The sequence below is a fragment of the Pelobates fuscus genome, chromosome 3 (assembly GCF_036172605.1).
Source record: "Pelobates fuscus isolate aPelFus1 chromosome 3, aPelFus1.pri, whole genome shotgun sequence".
Lineage (NCBI taxonomy): Eukaryota > Metazoa > Chordata > Amphibia > Anura > Pelobatidae > Pelobates > Pelobates fuscus.
Genome location: NC_086319.1, coordinates 303,899,625 through 303,920,182, shown reverse-complemented (window position 1 = coordinate 303,920,182; position 20,558 = coordinate 303,899,625). Strand labels below are relative to the sequence as shown.

At 40.9% G+C, this 20,558-nt stretch overlaps 1 protein-coding gene across 1 annotated transcript in view; it reads right to left on the bottom strand.

The window, feature by feature from the left end:
* Positions 1-20,558, bottom strand: part of LOC134603152 (protein FAM169B-like) — a 54,840-nt gene that overhangs the window by 8,272 nt on the left and 26,010 nt on the right. Inside the window, exons 2-4 of the mRNA XM_063448857.1 lie at positions 20,309-20,445; positions 12,643-12,742; positions 2,738-2,823 (exon numbers count right to left, since the gene is read on the bottom strand). Of these exons, the coding sequence (XP_063304927.1) occupies positions 2,738-2,823; positions 12,643-12,742; positions 20,309-20,445 (323 nt within the window). The remainder of the gene's footprint in view (positions 1-2,737; positions 2,824-12,642; positions 12,743-20,308; positions 20,446-20,558) is intronic.

Sequence of the window (20,558 nt, the reverse complement as noted above, 5' to 3'; positions counted from 1 at the left end):
AGAATTAGGGACAAATTAAGATGAAATATTCTGATTGGAACATGTCACACCTATGACCTCAAGAAGTTCCGATTTACTAGGCAGATGAGATAAATCAGGATAATGCTAGTTGTGCACTAATGAGGCCGGGTAACAACCGGAAAAACAATTGTGGATTTGACTTAACATGGCATGTTGTGTGAGATATGCCTCAAAATGTGTAAGGATTTTTAATTATTTACATTTTTGGTGAATAGATTTGCAGTGTTATGGTATGGATCCTCTTATTTCCTTTTAGGGCAAACCCCTATCAAGTGTGGTGTTGCTACATACTAATATTGATGTAAAAGATCACCTTGCTATCTACAACTGACTACTATCACAAAAGAATACAGTACCAATATTATCGATAAACAGAGAGAGTAAAATGGGCTCACTATAATATTTAGCAGGGGATGCAAAGCAGGCAGCAGTAAACAGTACAAGGATTCCCAGACCTTAATGATACATACAATGCAAAAAAGAGAGAGAGTAAACCGCACCCAAGATATATATACAAACGGTTATATGTACATAGGTATATAGGTATCCAGATGTTATATACAATGGACCTAAAAAAAAAACAAAGATAACAAAATAATAGTGCAATACAGTAGATATAGCGTATACGTGGTGGATAAATAAGTGTCGCTACCACTCACATTCTTATGAGCTACTTCAGAGCTCTGCTGTTTTGCACATGGACGGAACAATCCCCGTCTAAGGATATATGATGATATGGTCACCACGAGTACTTCGGGTAAGGTGCAATGTGCAGGGGATATGTGAAAGCATATACAGAAAATAACTCCAATAGTGAAGTAGGTACAGGTAGATGTTTCGAATTAGTAAGTAAAGAATTATATAAAAACAGGGGGGTAGGTGCAGCGCTTCAGTAATCCTTGACAAGGTATATGTGGAGAGAACCAGAAAAGAAATAGTGTAGTATGAGGATACCCCCTACCACACCTATAAGTCGAAGAATTACCTCTGCACTTAATCCATAGGCGGGGATTATTCCGCCCAGGCGCATAGACTGGAGCTGTATTGAAGCTCCAGGAAAGTGTGAGTGCACATCTTTTATTTTACCTATCATCACTACGGTTTTAAATACTACACTATTATTTATTCTCTGATTCTCGCCACATATACCTTGTCAAGTATTACTGAAGCCCTGCACCTACCCCCCTGTTTTTATCCAGTTTTCTGATTGGAAAAGAGAGACTCTGTATTGGTGTTCAAGTTGCTTTTGGATTATTATCACTTTGCTTCCGCGTTGAATTTATTTTTGTGTGATTAAGTAAAAAATTATACTCACATTTATTAGAATAGAACTTGCTCTATCTAGTGTGAACAGCATGGGTGGTATAATCCCCCCTTTGAGTGTCGAAACGCATCAAGTGGGACTCATTAGTATCTACTATTGTTTTTATTATCCAAATTTATATTTTTTTGTTTGGCAAACTAAAGTTTATCTTTTTATATGTACAACTTTCTTTTGCATCCATCAACTGCTTCCTGGTATCAACATATCCTTAGGTGGGGATTATACCACCCATGCTGTTCACACCAGAGCAAGTTCTGTTCTAGTAAATGCGAGTATAATTTTTTACTTACCAATTTGACACATCTACCTGTACCTACTTCACCATTGGAGTTATTTTCTGTATTTGCCTTCACATATGCCCTGCACATTGCACCTACCCAAAGTACTTGTGGTGACCATATCATCATATATTCTTAGACTGGGATTGTTCCGCCCATGCGCAAAACAGCAGAGCTCTGAAGTAGCTCATAGGAATATGAGTGGTAGAGACACGTATTTATCCACCACATATATGCTATGTCTACTGTATTGCACTATTATTTTGTTATCTTTGATTTTTTTTATATAACATCTGGATACCCATATACCTATAACCGTTTGTATATTTATCTTGGGCGCGGTTTACTCTGTCTCTTTTTGCATTGTAAATATTATCGATACATTGTTCTTACTATTGTGGACGGAAATCGCTAAATTACAACTTTAAATTCTTCTACGGTTTTTATATCATTTCAATTGACATTTCTTTTTGTGTCAACTGAATAAGAATTATTTTGCCTCATCATTAAAAATTTTCAACTCCTATGCCTACCAATATTTTAAGTGTCTTGCAGGATACCTATATTTGTTGAGACAAGGGATTTTCTGATAATTCAGAGGTGACTCAATGACTCAATATTCTGAATTAGTAAGTTATATATAGTTAAAGGAATAACAGTATTATTTACACACATTTACGCACAGAGTAAATATTTTAACTTCATACAAAACAGGAACATCATGGAAGAAATCAGAGTAGGATTAAACTAAAAGTGATCCTAGGCAGCCGCCTATGGCCCAAGGGTTAGGCAGGCGCTCCGGATCCATGATATGGAATATTTGAGTCACACAAATGAAATGTGTCTCAACCAAATAAACACCTAAAGAGCATGCTAAAATAATGCTCATGTCTTTAGTTATATGATTTAAACAAAATACTACTTGCACTTTACATCACTTCAAATTTGTGTTCAAAACATCTACAGAAGTTAGGCACTATAGTGGGATTTTTTGAGTTTCAGAAAATGACGATGAACGTTTTAGTTTTATTACCACTGTGTATAATCTGACACTAAACAATATGAGAGGCAGGTAACAAAGTTACAAACCAGCACCAGGACACACAAGGATCACCTGTATCAGACCTTCTCGGCCGGGAATAGACGATCGTAAGATCTCGTCTACAGGCCACCAGCGTCCGTTTAAATAAATCGCCAAAACTGAGAAGACATGTATAAATACACTGCAGACACAGGGCATATATATATAAATATAAAAAAAGAAATTAAAAAATGAGGGTTTTCATTTAAAAAGAGAACTGAAACAAATTAGAAGGTATGGGGGCATATTGTTGAAGAAGTAGTTCAAGATCGATTCAGAATACCCTCCACCAATTTATGAAAAGAAAAATAATTCCACTATTTGAATGCATTGAGAAATAGCTTCTTAATATATCAAACAGAAATTGAGGTTTTCAAGCAAGGAGAGAAAAGTCAGGTGAATAAAACAAACAAATCATTTTGTTCAGTAATTGTAAAATAAACGGAAACATTGAATTGCAACAGCAATGAAAGTATGACATGTGTACTTTAAAACTCAGACAATGTTATGTTTGGCTAACCACATGTCCAACTCACATATTCTGTTTAAACTATTGACATACAGATATGCTCACTTACAAGGCCACCGAGGATGACAGGCCTATCTAAATTAAAATGCAAGGATACACTGCATGCAGACACATTGTACAAGGCTAACAAATCAGACTTCATAAAAACACACATTCATGAAAGACTGAGGATTCATTTCTGTTTGCAATTTTCAATTAAGTGGCTCTGTTACCAGAATATTTTTTTTTTATTTCAGAGTGATGAATCAGACAACACTATAAAGGAGAAAAGTATTTTTTCTGGAAAATACACAATTGAATAATATTTGGAGGATTATGTTACATGCCCACTAGAGGCACCCTGACCACTTCACCTCAATGAAGTGATTTTGGTGCAGAGGCCCTTTAGTTTTAATAGTTTTAACCCTGCAAATCTGAAACATTGTTGTTTAGCAGATAACATAAATGTTATGATTGCAGGGTTAAAGGACCACTCCACTGCGTAAATACAAAAAAGTTAAAAAATAATAATCCGCGCCGCTCCTCCTCTCCATTGCGTTGGCCGGTGGGCGAGACTGATCCCGCCCACCAGCCGAGGAGACCTAATGTACATGCGCGGCAATGCCGCGCATGCGCATTAGCGCTCCCTATAAATAATTTCAATGCTTTCCTATGGGGAAATGAGCGACGCTGGAGGTCCTCACACAGTGTGAGGACGTCCAGCGACGCTCTAGCACAGGTTTCCTGTGCTATGAAGCAGGGCCGGACTGGGCATTAAAAGCAGCCCTGGAAAAAAATTTTTTACCAGCCCCATAATGCGTCGCGCCAGCATAGTGTGCAGATACAGAGTTAGAAAAGAGAACTTAAAATTAAAAATTATTACTCCAACGTAAAAAAAAGCACTCATATGGTTCAAAATAAACAAAAGTGCTATATATATATATATCTAATACACACATTAATATACATGTCATATACCAGTGGAGGATCCAGAGCCTGATCCCGGGAGGGGCACTTGTAGATTATTTAAAGAAAAAATCCATGCACAATAACCACTACTGCTCTGTGTAGTGGTTATGGTGCAAGGAGTGCCGGTGTTCTATCAGTCTGCTATACCTCGTCAGATTCACTGTGTGTGGGGGCAGTGTGTGTATGGGGGCAGTGTGTGAATGTGTATGGTGTGTGTGTGTGGGGGCAGTGTGTCTATGGGGCTAGAGTTCACTCTCAACACTGCGACCACCAGGAACTCGTGGTGAGAGTGAACTCTAGCCCATAGCTCCAGGGCTAGAGTTCACTCTCGTGAGAGCCGGAGCAGTGCCGTGGTAACCGCGGCAACGCTTTGTGCTCGTGCGAGAAGGACGCAGAGGAGCTGCAGGCTGACCTCCTGGGTCCTTTCTCCCTCCCCTGCCGGCTCCACCCTTTCCCTTTGTCTCTCTCTCCCCCACATCTCTCTTCCTCTCTGTCTCTCTCTCCCCGTCTCTTTTTCCTCCCTCCACCATCTCTCTATCCCCCCTCTGTCTCTTTCCCCCATCCTTTCACTGTGCCCCTCTGTTTTATTTGCCCCCTCCCCTTGTGTCTCTTTATGTCCCCCCTCCCCTTGTGTCTCTTTATTTCCCCCTTCCCCTTGTGTCTCTTTATTTCCCCCTTCCCCTTGTGTCTCTTTATTTCCCCCTCCCCTTGTGTCTCTTTATTTCCCCCTCCCCTTGTGTCTCTTTATTTCCCCCTCCCCTTGTGTCTCTTTATTTTCCCCCCTCCCCTTGTGTCTCTTTATTTCCCCCCCTCCCCTTGTGTCTCTTTATTTCCCCCCCTCCCCTTGTGTCTCTTTATTTCCCCCCCTCCCCTTGTGTCTCTTTATTTCCCCCCTCCCCTTGTGTCTCTTTATCCCCCCTTGTCTCTTTATCCCCCCTTGTCTCTTTATTTCCCCCCCTCCCCTTGTGTCTCTTTATTTCCCCCCTCCCCTTGTGTCTCTTTATTTCCCCCCTCCCCTTGTGTCTCTTTATTTCCCCCCTCCCCTTGTGTCTCTTTATTTCCCCCCTCCCCTTGTGTCTCTTTATTTCCCCCCTCCCCTTGTGTCTCTTTATTTCCCCCCTCCCCTTGTGTCTCTTTATTTCCCCCTCCCCTTGTCTCTTTATTTCCCCCTCCCCTTGTCTCTTTATTTCCCCCTCCCCTTGTCTCTTTATTTCCCCCTCCCCTTGTGTCTCTTTATTTTCCCCCCTCCCCTTGTGTCTCTTTATTTTCCCCCCTCCCCTTGTGTCTCTTTATTTCCCCCCTCCCCTTGTGTCTCTTTATTTCCCCCTCCCCTTGTCTCTTTATTTCCCCCTCCCCTTGTGTCTCTTTATTTTCCCCCCTCCCCTTGTGTCTCTTTATTTCCCCCCCTCCCCTTGTGTCTCTTTATTTCCCCCCCTCCCCTTGTGTCTCTTTATTTCCCCCCCTCCCCTTGTGTCTCTTTATTTCCCCCCCTCCCCTTGTGTCTCTTTATTTCCCCCCCTCCCCTTGTGTCTCTTTATTTCCCCCCTCCCCTTGTGTCTCTTTATTTCCCCCCTCCCCTTGTGTCTCTTTATTTCCCCCCTCCCCTTGTGTCTCTTTATCCCCCCTTGTCTCTTTATTCCCCCCTCCCCGTGTGTCTCTTTATTTCCCCCCCTCCCCTTGTGTCTCTTTATTTCCCCCCTCCCCTTGTGTCTCTTTATTTCCCCCTCCCCTTGTCTCTTTATTTCCCCCTCCCCTTGTCTCTTTATTTCCCCCTCCCCTTGTCTCTTTATTTCCCCCTCCCCTTGTGTCTCTTTATTTTCCCCCCTCCCCTTGTGTCTCTTTATTTTCCCCCCTCCCCTTGTGTCTCTTTATTTCCCCCCTCCCCTTGTGTCTCTTTATTTCCCCCTCCCCTTGTCTCTTTATTTCCCCCTCCCCTTGTGTCTCTTTATTTTCCCCCCTCCCCTTGTGTCTCTTTATTTCCCCCCCTCCCCTTGTGTCTCTTTATTTCCCCCCCTCCCCTTGTGTCTCTTTATTTCCCCCCCTCCCCTTGTGTCTCTTTATTTCCCCCCCTCCCCTTGTGTCTCTTTATTTCCCCCCCTCCCCTTGTGTCTCTTTATTTCCCCCCTCCCCTTGTGTCTCTTTATTTCCCCCCTCCCCTTGTGTCTCTTTATTTCCCCCCTCCCCTTGTGTCTCTTTATCCCCCCTTGTCTCTTTATTCCCCCCCTCCCCGTGTGTCTCTTTATTTCCCCCCCTCCCCTTGTGTCTCTTTATTTCCCCCCTCCCCTTGTGTCTCTTTATTTCCCCCCTCCCCTTGTGTCTCTTTATTTCCCCCCTCCCCTTGTGTCTCTTTATTTCCCCCCTCCCCTTGTGTCTCTTTATTTCCCCCTCCCCTTGTCTCTTTATTTCCCCCTCCCCTTGTCTCTTTATTTCCCCCCTCCCCTTGTCTCTTTATTTCCCCCCTCCCCTTGTGTCTCTTTATTTCCCCCCTCCCCTTGTGTCTCTTTATTTCCCCCCTCCCCTTGTGTCTCTTTATTTCCCCCCTCCCCTTGTCTCTTTATTTCCACCCTCCCCTTGTGTCTCTTTATTTCCACCCTCCCCTTGTGTCTCTTTATTTCCCCCCTCCCCTTGTGTCTCTTTATTTCCCCCCTCCCCTTGTGTCTCTTTATTTCCCCCCTCCCCTTGTCTCTTTATTTCCACCCTCCCCTTGTGTCTCTTTATTTCCCCCCTCCCCTTGTGTCTCTTTATTTCCCCCCTCCCCTTGTGTCTCTTTATTTCCCCCCTCCCCTTGTGTCTCTTTATTTCCCCCCTCCCCTTGTGTCTCTTTATTTCCCCCCTCCCCTTGTGTCTCTTTATTTCCCCCCTCCCCTTGTGTCTCTTTATCCCCCCCCCTTGTGTCTCTTTATCCCCCCCTTGTGTCTCTTTATCCCCCCCCCTTGTGTCTCTTTATTTCCCCCCTCCCCTTGTGTCTCTTTATTCCCCCCCTTGTCCTTGTGTCTCTTTATCCCCCCTTGTGTCTCTTTATCCCCCCCTTGTGTCTCTTTATCCCCCCTTGTGTCTCTTTATCCCCCCCTTGTGTCTCTTTATCCCCCCCTTGTGTCTCTTTATCCCCCCCTTGTGTCTCTTTATCCCCCCCTTGTGTCTCTTTATCCCCCCCTTGTGTCTCTTTATCCCCCCTTGTGTCTCTTTATCCCCCCTTGTGTCTCTTTATCCCCCCCTTGTGTCTCTTTATCCCCCCCTTGTGTCTCTTTATCCCCCCCTTGTGTCTCTTTATCCCCCCCTTGTGTCTCTTTATTCCCCCCCTTGTGTCTCTTTATTTCCCCCCCCTGTGTCTCTTTATTTCCCCCCCCTGTCTCTTTATTTCCCCCCCCCTGTGTCTCTTTATTTCCCCCCCCCCTTGTGTCTCTTTATCCCCCCCTTGTGTCTCTTTATCCCCCCCTTGTGTCTCTTTATTCCCCCCCCCTTGTGTCTCTTTATTCCCCCCCCCTTGTGTCTCTTTATTTCCCCCCTCCCCTTGTGTCTCTTTATTTCCCCCCTCCCCTTGTGTCTCTTTATCCCCCCTTGTCTCTTTATTCCCCCCCTCCCCGTGTGTCTCTTTATTTCCCCCCTCCCCTTGTGTCTCTTTATTTCCCCCCTCCCCTTGTGTCTCTTTATTTCCCCCCTCCCCTTGTGTCTCTTTATTTCCCCCCTCCCCTTGTGTCTCTTTATTTCCCCCCTCCCCTTGTGTCTCTTTATTTCCCCCCTCCCCTTGTGTCTCTTTATTTCCCCCTCCCCTTGTCTCTTTATTTCCCCCCTCCCCTTGTCTCTTTATTTCCCCCCTCCCCTTGTGTCTCTTTATTTCCCCCCTCCCCTTGTGTCTCTTTATTTCCCCCCTCCCCTTGTGTCTCTTTATTTCCCCCCCCCTTGTGTCTCTTTATTTCCCCCCCCCTTGTGTCTCTTTATCCCCCCCTTGTGTCTCTTTATCCCCCCCTTGTGTCTCTTTATCCCCCCCTTGTGTCTCTTTATCCCCCCCTTGTGTCTCTTTATCCCCCCCTTGTGTCTCTTTATTCCCCCCCCCTTGTGTCTCTTTATTCCCCCCCCCCTTGTGTCTCTTTATTTCCCCCCCCCTTGTGTCTCTTTATTTCCCCCCCCTTGTGTCTCTTTATCCCCCCCTTGTGTCTCTTTATCCCCCCCTTGTGTCTCTTTATTCCCCCCCCTTGTGTCTCTTTATTCCCCCCCCCCTTGTGTCTCTTTATTCCCCCCCCCCTTGTGTCTCTTTATTCCCCCCCCCCTTGTGTCTCTTTATTCCCCCCCCCCTTGTGTCTCTTTATTCCCCCCCCCCCTTGTGTCTCTTTATTCCCCCCCCCTTGTGTCTCTTTATTCCCCCCCCCTTGTGTCTCTTTATTCCCCCCCTCCCCTCCCTTCCACTCCCCTCCCCTCCCATTTACCTGATTGAGTGGGGCTGGCCGCATTCCGCGCTGGAGCCACCGGACCGGGTGGCAGCCTCGCCGGTCCGGCGGCACTGCTTTCACTAATGCAGACATGCTGGGGGCTGATGGAGGAGGGAGGAGCATGTCTCTGTACCATGCTCCCTCGCGGTTCCTGTGCTGGGAATTGTGGGAACCGCGAGGGAGCATGGTACAGAGACATGCTCCTCCCTCCTCCATCAGCCCCCAGCATGTCTGCATTAGTGAAAGCAGTGCCGCCGGACCGGCGAGGCTGCCACCCGGTCCGGCGGCTCCAGCGCGGAATGCGGCCGCCGACCGGCCCCTTCAGAGTATGTGCCACCGGACCGGCCACCCGGTGGCACATACTTGTTCAGAGCAGCCCCCAGGTGCCGCGGCCCACCGGGAAAATTCCCGGTATCCCGGTGGGCCAGTCCGGCCCTGCTATGAAGGAGGAAGTGACCTCTAGTGGCTGTCTAGTAGACAGCCACTAGAGGTGGAGTTAACCCTGCAAGGTAATTATTGCAGTTTATAGAAAACTGCAATAATTACACTTGCAGGGTTAGGAGTAGTGGGAGTTGGCACCCAGACCACTCCAATGGGCAGAAGTGGTCTGGGACCCTGGAGTGTCGCTTTAACTTTTATTTTATTTATAAATATATATATATATATATATATATATATTTCTTTAAAATTAATTATTTTGTCTGTGCACAAGATAACAGAGCTTACGATGCCACGACAGCATAAGCAAGCAATAATATCAATGTAGAACATATACATGACATGAGAAAGTGGCACAGTTTTTTTTTAAGTATAATAATAAACAGGTTAGTCATACTTGTCTATATAGAAGTCACAGGAGTAGAAGTAGATGCAGGCATGAAACAAGTAAAACGATAAAGACTTTGCTTAATAGGCGTTAGCATGGCAAACAGCTCTGTATTATACAAGAGGGTTGTAAGCATAGCTATATAAAACTGCTGAACTGTATAACTGAAGAGAATTTCAATAGGCATATGCCACTAGGTATGTGTCAGGTTTCAAAACTGACATGTAAGACTTTTTAGTTTATTACTGGCCCTTTAAGTGAACTTAATGATTTTCTCCTCCATAGACTGCTTGCTCAGTCTCCCACTTCCACGACGTCATGCCAATGGAAGACCTAAAATGCACACTAGAGCAAGCATGTCAAACTCAAAGGCTAACACGGGCCAAATAAACAAGGTTAAAAAATAAAAAAAACAGTGATAGCAGCCATACCAGTTCTGACTGCCCTTACCTTCACATGGAACCTCTCAGTGTGCCAAATAGAATAGGCAGCTTCATGTACCAATAGCTGGTTGGCATTATCTGCATCTGGTTTCTGCAGCTTTGCACAAGCAGGGCGTCATAAGCCAGCTGGAGAGGAGGCCCTGTGCCCATCGGGACATCGGGTAAAAGGGCGTACAGTTTCAAGACCGTTTGCCCCTTTACCAGCGTGTGGTGTAAGTGTACTCCTAACATCGTAAACACTACAGCAGGCTGGAGTAACCCTTTTATATATATATATATATATATATATTATATTATATTAAGTTGGGAATTATGTTACAATCAGATGTATAAATAAAATTAAAAAATTCAGGTGACAGAGCCTCTTTAATAAGTGAAAGTTGAGGAATTTCAGATATTCCTGTTGAAAGCCTGCATGGACTCTCGATCAGCCTAATTCTAACCTGTCAGGAACAAAACAATTCAACCTGTTAGTAGGCAGTTATTTAGTCATAAAGAAAGTCAAGTAGGTAACAGAAAAATAAATTACTGTTTTTTTTAATAAAAAGGAAAACTATCCTAATATTTAGCTGATGATGAAAGATTACATATAATATAGCTTTTTTTATGTATTATGTTGTAATGAAAAATAGTTATTAACTATTGTTAGTGCATCTCGTTGCATTCACTTGCTCCATAAGAGCAGACATCTTTAGTCTATTTTGATCAGAAGCACCACTTATATGGGCAATTTGAAAATCTGAATCACATAATTTCTTAGTATTTAGAAAATTGGGCAGACTAGATGGGCCGAATGGTTCTTATCTGCCGTCACATTCTATGTTTCTATGCTGGGGACTTACGCATGATGTCAGAATTAATGAACACACACTAGCACTAAATTAGAATTGTACCGTTTTTGGTCAATAAGCTGTACTGCCGACCAAAGAGGACTTAAGATGACCCTTCTAGATCAAGGGTAAGCCAGGGGATGGAATGAAAAGACAAGTTTACTTATATTTGCATTACAGGAGGATATGCACAAAGGCTATAATAAATGTAATCTTTTTTTCATGTTTTTTTTAATACACAAGGAGGACAGTTTTACTTTAATAGTCAGCAAATTAACAATCCCTAATGGCAAATTCTGAAGAATCTGTCCTGCTAGTATGTAATAATAACACTTAGTAGGCAACCAGTTCCATTTAAACATTGTACTTGTCAAATTGCTTGACCTAAAGGGACAGTCTAAGCACCAAATTTCGAGAGATAGCCGTTCGGGTCTTCCACCTAAAATGGATTAAATTATTGAATCTATTTGATGTCCTGTGTCAGCATGCAAAGTATGGATGCTGAGTGCGTTCAATGCTTTTCACGCATTTGATATGCTGTGTATCTTCAATACTTTACTAGAGGAGGATTGGGCAATTGAGCATTGAGTTTGCATGTGTTATCTTGCAATATTGCCGAGTACAGTATTCCAATACATTCTATGTGGCCACTCAGTACACACTATTGTATTTTACATACTGCAGGGCAACACAGAGCTACCCCTTGCACTAAGTACGTAGCAAATTTCAGGTAAGTAAAGGGGTACCACAAGATGACGTTTACAACCCTGCCAATTATCTAAATGGCCACTTCGAGAAGTAATACCACCACAGCATTCTGTACAAGTATTGTTATTGCTTAAGGTCCCCTAATTCCCCTGATTTCATATCACTATATAACTATTTAGATGTTTTTTTGATGGTTTAAAAAAAAAAAAAGGAAGTCTGAGTCCATCAATCTAGGCCGATCAATGCCATCCAGGTTGGATGATATTGAAATAAATACTGTTGAAGTGTTAATTAAGCATTGACAATGCAGATGAGATGGGACGGGGTTGGTACTATAGCCAAAAGAAAAGCTTTGGTGCAAAAATATTCATAAATGGTTAGATAAATAAAAGGGGGTGGCAAAAGATAACATATACAATTCAGCGGCATAATGCATCCTAAAGAACAAAACAATTCTTTATCTGTGTAATTTTCGACAAATCTGCAGCTTCCGTAGAGTTCCAGAAGCGGCTGGAATTTCCTGCTTCGCTCATTTTTCACTGCAAGGTTTAAAACTCCATGCAGTTCACCACTTGCTGGTTGTTTCTCTCATGAAAACATATGAATGATGCTAAACTGCAAGTTAATTTATTTCACATTGCAGTTTCTGTTCGCTTTCCAAGTAGCATTATTCATGCCTCCTCCCCTATAAAATTGAAGTTAACCCCACGAGAATCCACAGTAAGATCTTTCACATAATGTTCCATAGGATACCCCTGGTATGTACACTCCACACTTAGAACTTATTTTCCATTGTTTGGAAACGTGGAGATGTTTGCTGTGTAAACTACAGAGGTGCTCAGGATGTATTAAGTGTCCCTTTATATATTCAAAAGTAATTTCACTAGCACAATGTTCAATGGTTAAATGATAGAATTTACCCAAGCCATCACTGCAGTTAATGGAAGACAAATATATTTTAATTATAAAAGCATTTTCATACTCATTTATGGAGCAGAGTGATTGGGTTGGTACAGAAAAAATATTGATTACTACTAATTTTTCAGCCATCCTAATGATCCAGCAGTTAAATGTTTTATTGTAAGTAAATTAAAAGAATGAACAACAAAAATCACAAGGTTTCAAACATTGGACTTTTAACCTTGTATTTCTCGGCCCCCAAGCTAATTTTTCATTGAATGTCATGTACATATCTAGCTACGCAATGCCTAAATGATTTTACTGTACCTGATTCTCTTCTCCTGGGGTTTACCAAAATCAGCATTTTCCCACAGCCCTCCTCCCGATGCAGCTGTATCTGAAGAACACTAGATCCATCAATTTTTATCTGGAACAATGCATTGTAGAGAAAACAGACAGAAATATTAGATGATTAGATTTGGTCATATCTGCTGTTCACATTGTGTGCACAACAAAAATCATTTAAAAGATTTACAAAGGTAATTGTGTCAGCATGTTATTTAACCCCTTAAGGACACATGACATGTGTGACATGTCATGATTCCCTTTTATTCCAGAAGTTTGGTCCTTAAGGGGTTAATAAAAATGTCACTAAATAGAATTTGTTTAGCCAGGGTTAAAAACAACAAGAAATGTTACTCATGAATGTACGTGAATATATAAATACAGTGGCTGAAACACTATGTAGAATTATTTTCAGTAAAGTATGGAAGCATTTGCAATCCTGTAAGACAAATTTATCCTCAAAATGGAAAGTTTTTTTTTTCACCTTACAAATTAAAGGGGCACTCTATATACCATAACCAAAACAGGGCACTGTTGTGGTTATAGTGCAAAGAAGATGCCCTTGGTGCTGTGTTGTTGGTAAGATTTAAATTGATTTCCAACAGTTTGATAACTACCTGGGACTCAAGGGCACCCTGGTAAGTGTTAAAACATTCAAAATCAATTTGTTTCTTACTAGTTGGATGTTGCCCGGTCTCTCTTGGCATCATACCTACTACTGTGTAAGCTCACAAGCTGGGTTCTATGTTCCTTTCGTAAGTGTTCATTATTTGTGTGTATTCCATCAATTATACATTGCTGAGGATTATGTTGGTGCTACATAACGATCAAGTAAAAATAGTAGTAGTCCCCTTTTAGAGTCATTTATTTATAATGTTATGGCTGGCTACTCATTATGTAAAAATAAAGAACTATCATATGTTAGAGATGGAGATCAGACCGATTTCACTATACAATATAATTATAGTAACACAATGGAAAAAGGCTACTATGCCATTCTGAAACTATTTATCTTTTCGAGAGTTTCACTTACATCTTTTTCTAACCTTGTGCCTCTTTTTTTTTTACAAGCTTAGAATATTGTAAGCATGAATGTATCACAGAGCTCATAGACCATAAAAGCTACAAAGACATATTTCTTTGGCTAAACAGTTTAATAAAGTGCTGTTAGTTGGTCACCTAAATATTTTGGTATTATTCCTGCTCTCTTTAAATATAATATTCCTTGCTTATAAGCAAATGTTCAGCTGTTCATATGTGCAGTTCATCAATATAATTTAACCTTAATATACATGCATTTATATACCCAGGACATACTTGAAAACGAGATAAATCTCAATGTATCTTTCCTGGTAAAATATTTTATAAATAAATAAATAATTTATTACAAAAATACATTTTTATAGGTTCTATTTGCATGTAAGCGACCCCATTATAAGTGCAACACATCCTCCGTAGCCATTCCAACTGGTGCCACAGTGTTCTGATTAACTGGCTTACAATATGAGATTGGGCAGGTCTTCAGCCTCCCTTTGAAGCATGGATTTTGGAAATACAAACTAATGGCTGAGGGACAATTGTTAAATAACCCTAGATGGCACAATGGTTAACCATGCTTTTTACATTTTTTAAATGTAAAAAAAATTAAAATAAATACAAAAGCTGATGTGGGTCAGTATGACCCTCATATTACTATAAGCTTACTATTACCTTCTTATGCCCCCATCTGCATACTACATTAAAAGCTAGCTACTGGGCAGCTGCCCTGCCGCTAGAAAGGCCCCATCCCATATTTTAAAGGAACATTGTAGACACTTTAATAACTATCTAGTTGTTATAGTACCTACAGTAGTAGGTCCTTACTACTAAGGCTCCCAGAAAAATGTATATTAAAAATGAAATGGCTTTAACCCCTTAAGGACACATGACATGTGTGACATGTCATGATTCCCTTTTATTCCAGAAGTTTGGTCCTTAAGGGGTTAATAAAAATGTCACTAAATAGAATTTGTTTAGCCAGGGTTAAAAACAACAAGAAATGTTACTCATGAATGTACGTGAATATATAAATACAGTGGCTGAAACACTATGTAGAATTATTTTCAGTAAAGTATGGAAGCATTTGCAATCCTGTAAGACAAATTTATCCTCAAAATGGAAAGTTTTTTTTTTCACCTTACAAATTAAAGGGGCACTCTATATACCATAACCAAAACAGGGCACTGTTGTGGTTATAGTGCAAAGAAGATGCCCTTGGTGCTGTGTTGTTGGTAAGATTTAAATTGATTTCCAACAGTTTAGTCCTTAAGGGGTTAAAGCCAAACCTCCAAGCCCTCTGGATAGAAGAAGCTGTTGCATCCCAGTTCTCATACTAAGGCATACCACAACTACCGTCACAGTCTATCACAGAGAATAATTGCATGCACAATGGTTACATTATATAATTACATTATAGAATTCTAGGATAGAATCAATGACGGATCAGAGTAAGCAATGTGCATGCGCTTAAGATTCCCAATGCTCCTGTATAAGGAGCATTGAACTGGACCATCATCTAGGAGACACGCTTCCTACATGACATCATACGATGAGGATTGGGCAGCAACACCATGGGAGACTTGGTACTGGATAAAAGGTGAGTAAAATAATTTATGGAGAGTCCAAAAAAAATAAAAAAAATAAAAATATGTACAATTGTACAATGTCACTGTAGCGTTAGGAATACAGATTTGTTCTTAAAGCTATTGCGTCCCTTTAAGCCAACCAGTTAGAGTACTCTAACAGGAAAGTGTCACTTCTCTTGAGACTTGCCATGGAGATACAAGACAACCAATCAGAATGCTCTAATGAGAATTCAATGCGTAGGAAAGCCTTTATAAAACCTTTCCTTATTATTATTCTGTGAAGAGCGAAGATGGATCTATTTTAGTTGCACAGTATTTTGAATGTTTTCATCTGGTATTATGCAAATTGTGTTCTTATTTTAGTTTTTTTTTATACTAGTAAAGTTTGCTTTTTTAGGGGGGGTGGGGCGAGCTTAAGAAGGGAAGAATTTATAAACTGTTTTTCACAAGTTCGTAGATTTATTGGGCCATCTGTCACACTTATTATGTGAGAGGGTAGGTAGGTTATGTTATTCAGAGGGAAGATGACTATGTGCGTTAGAAAACAAGTCAAGGTTTGTGTGTGGGGGGGTGAGGACTAGGTCTCCCCAGGTATAAAACTAGTATCCTCTGACCCACCTCTCAAGAGTACAGAAGGGAGGTTTAAAATCTCTATTATATTAATGCGGTGGTCACATTGATCCCATATGATTATTATTTATTTTCCCTTACATTTTAAAGTGGCAGATGGCTAGCAAATCTGGCCAGCTGCCACATGTTTAACCCTCACACCATCAAAGATTTTTTTTTAAATACACTGCTCAAAAAAATAAAGGGAACACTTAAACAACACAATGTAACTCCAAGTCAATCACACTTCTGTGAAATCAAACTGTCCATTTAGGAAGCAACACTGAGTGACAATCAATTTCACATGCTGTTGTGTAAATGGGATAGACAACAGGTGGAAATTATAGGCAACCTTTCAGATTGCTGTGGGCTGATCTCGTGTTTGGACAGTGCAGGTAAGTCCCGAACATAGGGGGTTTTGAAATAGCAAACTGAGAGACTAAGAGTAGGTTAATTCAGAGAAAAATAAAAGTAAAGGTGTGGAACTGAAATGAGAGTCTTGCTTATACAGCTGTGGTCATGATGTTTTGTCAGTCTCTTGCGGGACATGTGAGGGGTCCCAACAGGTAGTGTACCTTCAAGTTGTACCTCTTGGAGGCTCCAGGAGCTGCGCCGTCCGGGGAATAAATTCCGTCACAGTTGTGGGATCTAAGCATTACAGGCCTGATCCAACTGCCCTCGGGATTTCCACGGAGGTCTAAGAAACACATTTTTAAGGATGTGCCCAATCTCTCAGTTCTGCTTGTCCTGCTTCTGTGGGGTTGGTATTCTGCCTCTGCTCTGCCAAGCGTAATGCCTCCTGTAAGTGATATGAGTTTCATTGTGTCTTTTCTTTTGAGTGGTTTGATATCTTTATAAGGTAACCCCATATGACCACCTTGTGGGCTGCCAATACACAGTGGAGAGCAAGAACCCTGGAGTAGTATTCCTGGTAAAATAGTCCCTTATAATGACTTTCACAACTTCTACCATTTTTTGGTCTTTCAGTATGTAGGCGTTAAACTTTTAACTCCGAGGGGATGTTAGACATAAACCTCTGATGTAAATAGCTTTACTGACCTCCGTTCTGTCCACTCTCATCGTGCCTAATCGGTTTTTGAGAAACAGATTTATTCAGGAATATGTGGAATGTGGTGCTGAGAAGAAAGTACAATCTACCTTATCTGAGTATTTAACTCTCTGTGTGTCAATTATCCCTTTATGCTGAAGGAAGCGGTGTAATAATGTGTCTTGATAGCTTATTATCCCTGTTCTGGAACTCCTACAGGCTGCTAGACAAAGGACCTGATCTAGAACTCCTATCAGTTGCTGGACAAGGGACCTTGTTGAAATTTGTTCCCACCAAGAGAATCCTTTGCAGCAAGGATCAAACAGTTTCTGCTAATTGATTACAGAATTTGGTGCATTTCATGCATAAATATTGAAAAGGTGGACCATCGTGGAATATATTATACCGAGACTATTACATGATGGCTATCTAAATCTGAGGGGATGTTTGTGTTACCTCTTATGTAGCAATATAGACAAACCATTAAGTGTAGGTAGAGCTCTGGAGGCAAACTCCCTATCCTATGTGTGATTTCTAATGGTTATTAATAAATATTTAGGCAAATTAATCTTTTGAATGAATGCTACAAAATAAAACCAAGCAGAACACACAGTTCAAAATGGAATGAACACACTCAGCTTTAATTTTACTTAGGACTAGCCCATATGCACATTACATTAGACTTATTGTGACAAACTCAATCTAATACAAATAACCAAATCATACAGAAAGGCATAACAACATTAACATATTTATAAAAGAGTGGAGAAGACAATATTTAACAAGAAATATTTATCATGCCTGCAGAATTCATAGTATGCAGATTTACCTGGAATATGCAAATTAATAAGCCTTGTTATTCAGGAAGTGCATATAACAGTTTCAAGATCCTTACAACCAGCAGATGGCGCTGTACAGGCTCCACAGCCAAATCCACCAAGTTAGACATCAGCATCAGCATGACAGGACAGGACACAAAACATTTAACAATATACGATTACATTACACATACTCTGCACCTATAGTGTGTACAGGGTGACTAAAACATAAGAATAATTTGATGACCAACATAAAGTGTCCATCTTCGGCTCCCTGTGAGTGTTTGTGTGAACAACGGTATCATTGTTGGCCTTAATGACATGCTCCATCCTTAGCTCCAGTTTGTCTGTCTGGCCATCTAAGGCCTGCATATCCATCTTCACTTCTAGGTGTTCCCTCTCCATCTCTTGTGTGAGATAGCTCTTTACCTTTGCATGTTTACGGAGGATTTGGGATGTGTTACTTGACTTCTAGCTTAAGGTGTATGCTATGGCATTCTCCTCTACAGTGCACGGGATGGCGCAGCCTCCATCTTGTGGAGTCTGCCTTGTGGCTCGAGTCCACAAACATACCTGCAGCCAAAGATTCAGTGGTCTGTTTGTTCGAATTTCTAGGTGTCCTCATTATGAGGATCTACAAGGATAGTCATGTTGTGAGCGTGACTGCTTGTTATGCTGTTGGCTAGTGCTTATTCTTGTTGGCGGTGGAGGAGCTCACACAGCTATCTTAGTTGACGATCCGACCACGCACCTCTACAGACCATGTGAAAGCAGATTTTGAGGGCTGAATCATCTGGTCATGTACAAAACAGCTCCTACACAAAACTCTGACAGTTTAATTTGACTAGAAAATAAATAATTTCTAATCACAATAAAAGCCAAGGTCATGGTTAAAATGCTGCAATAACAATCACTGTATTTTTACTAGCCTTATACGTTCATACACAGAAATGGTTGATTTTTGCTAGTATAAAAAGTTTGGGGTTTTTAAAGCAAGAAAAAACATAAAATTGCTGCAAATCTACCATCCTTCCACCCTTCAGTAACTTGTAGATGTTATATAATGTCTCACATGTGCTCTTATAATGATTTACGTCTCTTCAGAGCAGAAGAGAGGCCTCCAAAAAGGATTAGTCAACAGTAGTACAGGAGGTACAGGCAGAAAAGCCCCTGTGGGCCTGGCCAGAAATCCCTAACAATAACACCTACAAGCTACACACAACTATTTGACTAAAATCTTGACTGGATATCTGCGAGTCCTTTTGAACTATTAATGGTATATGTAAATGGGGAGCAGAGGTAACAGAGTTCAGTTGTAGGAAATTGTTAACCGCATTGTATACACAACAAACACATAAATATTCTTATAATACATTATTAAAATCAAGTCATTTGAAAACCAATAATCATAAGAAAGACACACAACATGCATCAAGCACATTTCAACTGGCCATATAACTGCTCAAGACACTGTGCTTCCGGCGTAATACAATTGTAGTGAGCGGACACAGCACGCAGCTTTTAAATGTCATTCATTAAAGATAAATACTGTGTGTTTAACTATGCTAATCAATGGCTAACTCTGAGGATGGTTGCTGGCATTTTTTTACGATAGTTGTCTACGGTTTTTCCATTTTGGAACTCACTATGATTGCCGCAGTGTGTATAGGTATTATACGTCTTGAGAAAATGGAAATGTAGGTTCCTACTGGGCTTCCATTGAAGCTGATGGTTTTATGTTAAAACAGGGTCCCCGAACGATTTAATTTGTCTTGGGCCCATAGTCAGATCAATGTAGAGGTTTGTGTTTTTAATGGTTGTTTTTCCTATATGAGGCTGCAGTTGTTATATACCAGGTGGACAAATAAGTTAGGGCTGCCACAATAAAAAAAAAAAAAAAAGTCTAAATCATTGCAGTGTTACCAGGCAGACAACAGAGGGCACTCTATCACTCTATGAATGACCCTTTTTCCCAAATCCTACCTTGGAGAATGTAGTCAACTCCAGCACAGCTTTAGCAAATGACTATCCACAAATATAAGGTACATTTAATGAAAGCATTGAAGATATATTCAGAAATTTAGGAAATGCGAAAAAATAACCCAAAACAGAAAACAAAGTCCACATAATAATAATAATAATAATAATAATAATAATAATGGTGGTATTTAACTTAAAGGTACATTTAGCTTGTCAGCTGGTTTTCATGTACTGCCTGGTCTCTACATGTTATAAATACCAAATTCAATGGCACTCTTTTGTTTGTGTGTTTTTTTGGGTTTTTTTTTAAACCATAAATACATATTTAAAGGTTACGCAACTGGGAATAAGATATAGGTACGATCCATGAAATGGACAGTAATTTATAATAAAGCAAATCAAACATATACAACTGGAGGTTTAGTATATTTCTTTTGCTTGTGGTGCAGCAATTTTATTCCTTTCATTTTGCATATTGAAACGAAGTACTGTGTTATAGAACAGACTGGTATTTTAGTTTAGAGTAATTAGAATGCCATCAACGTTATTGTACAGTAATGTGAACTTACCTTCTCTCCACCTGAACTATAGAAGAATTCATCAGTCATTTCGTGTTGCTGGATAATCTGTGCATAGTGTTTGGACGCAATCTCCAGGACACCTTGCAAATCGGCAGAGTTAAAGTAATCTACTGGGGATTGCCGGCCTAGAAAGAATACTTTGTGTTAGCATTCTGAATGATTGAAAGTAACATCAGCTTGTAGAAGTGTATTGGTAACCAACACACACACAAAATCACTTTCCCTGTGTTTAAAAAAA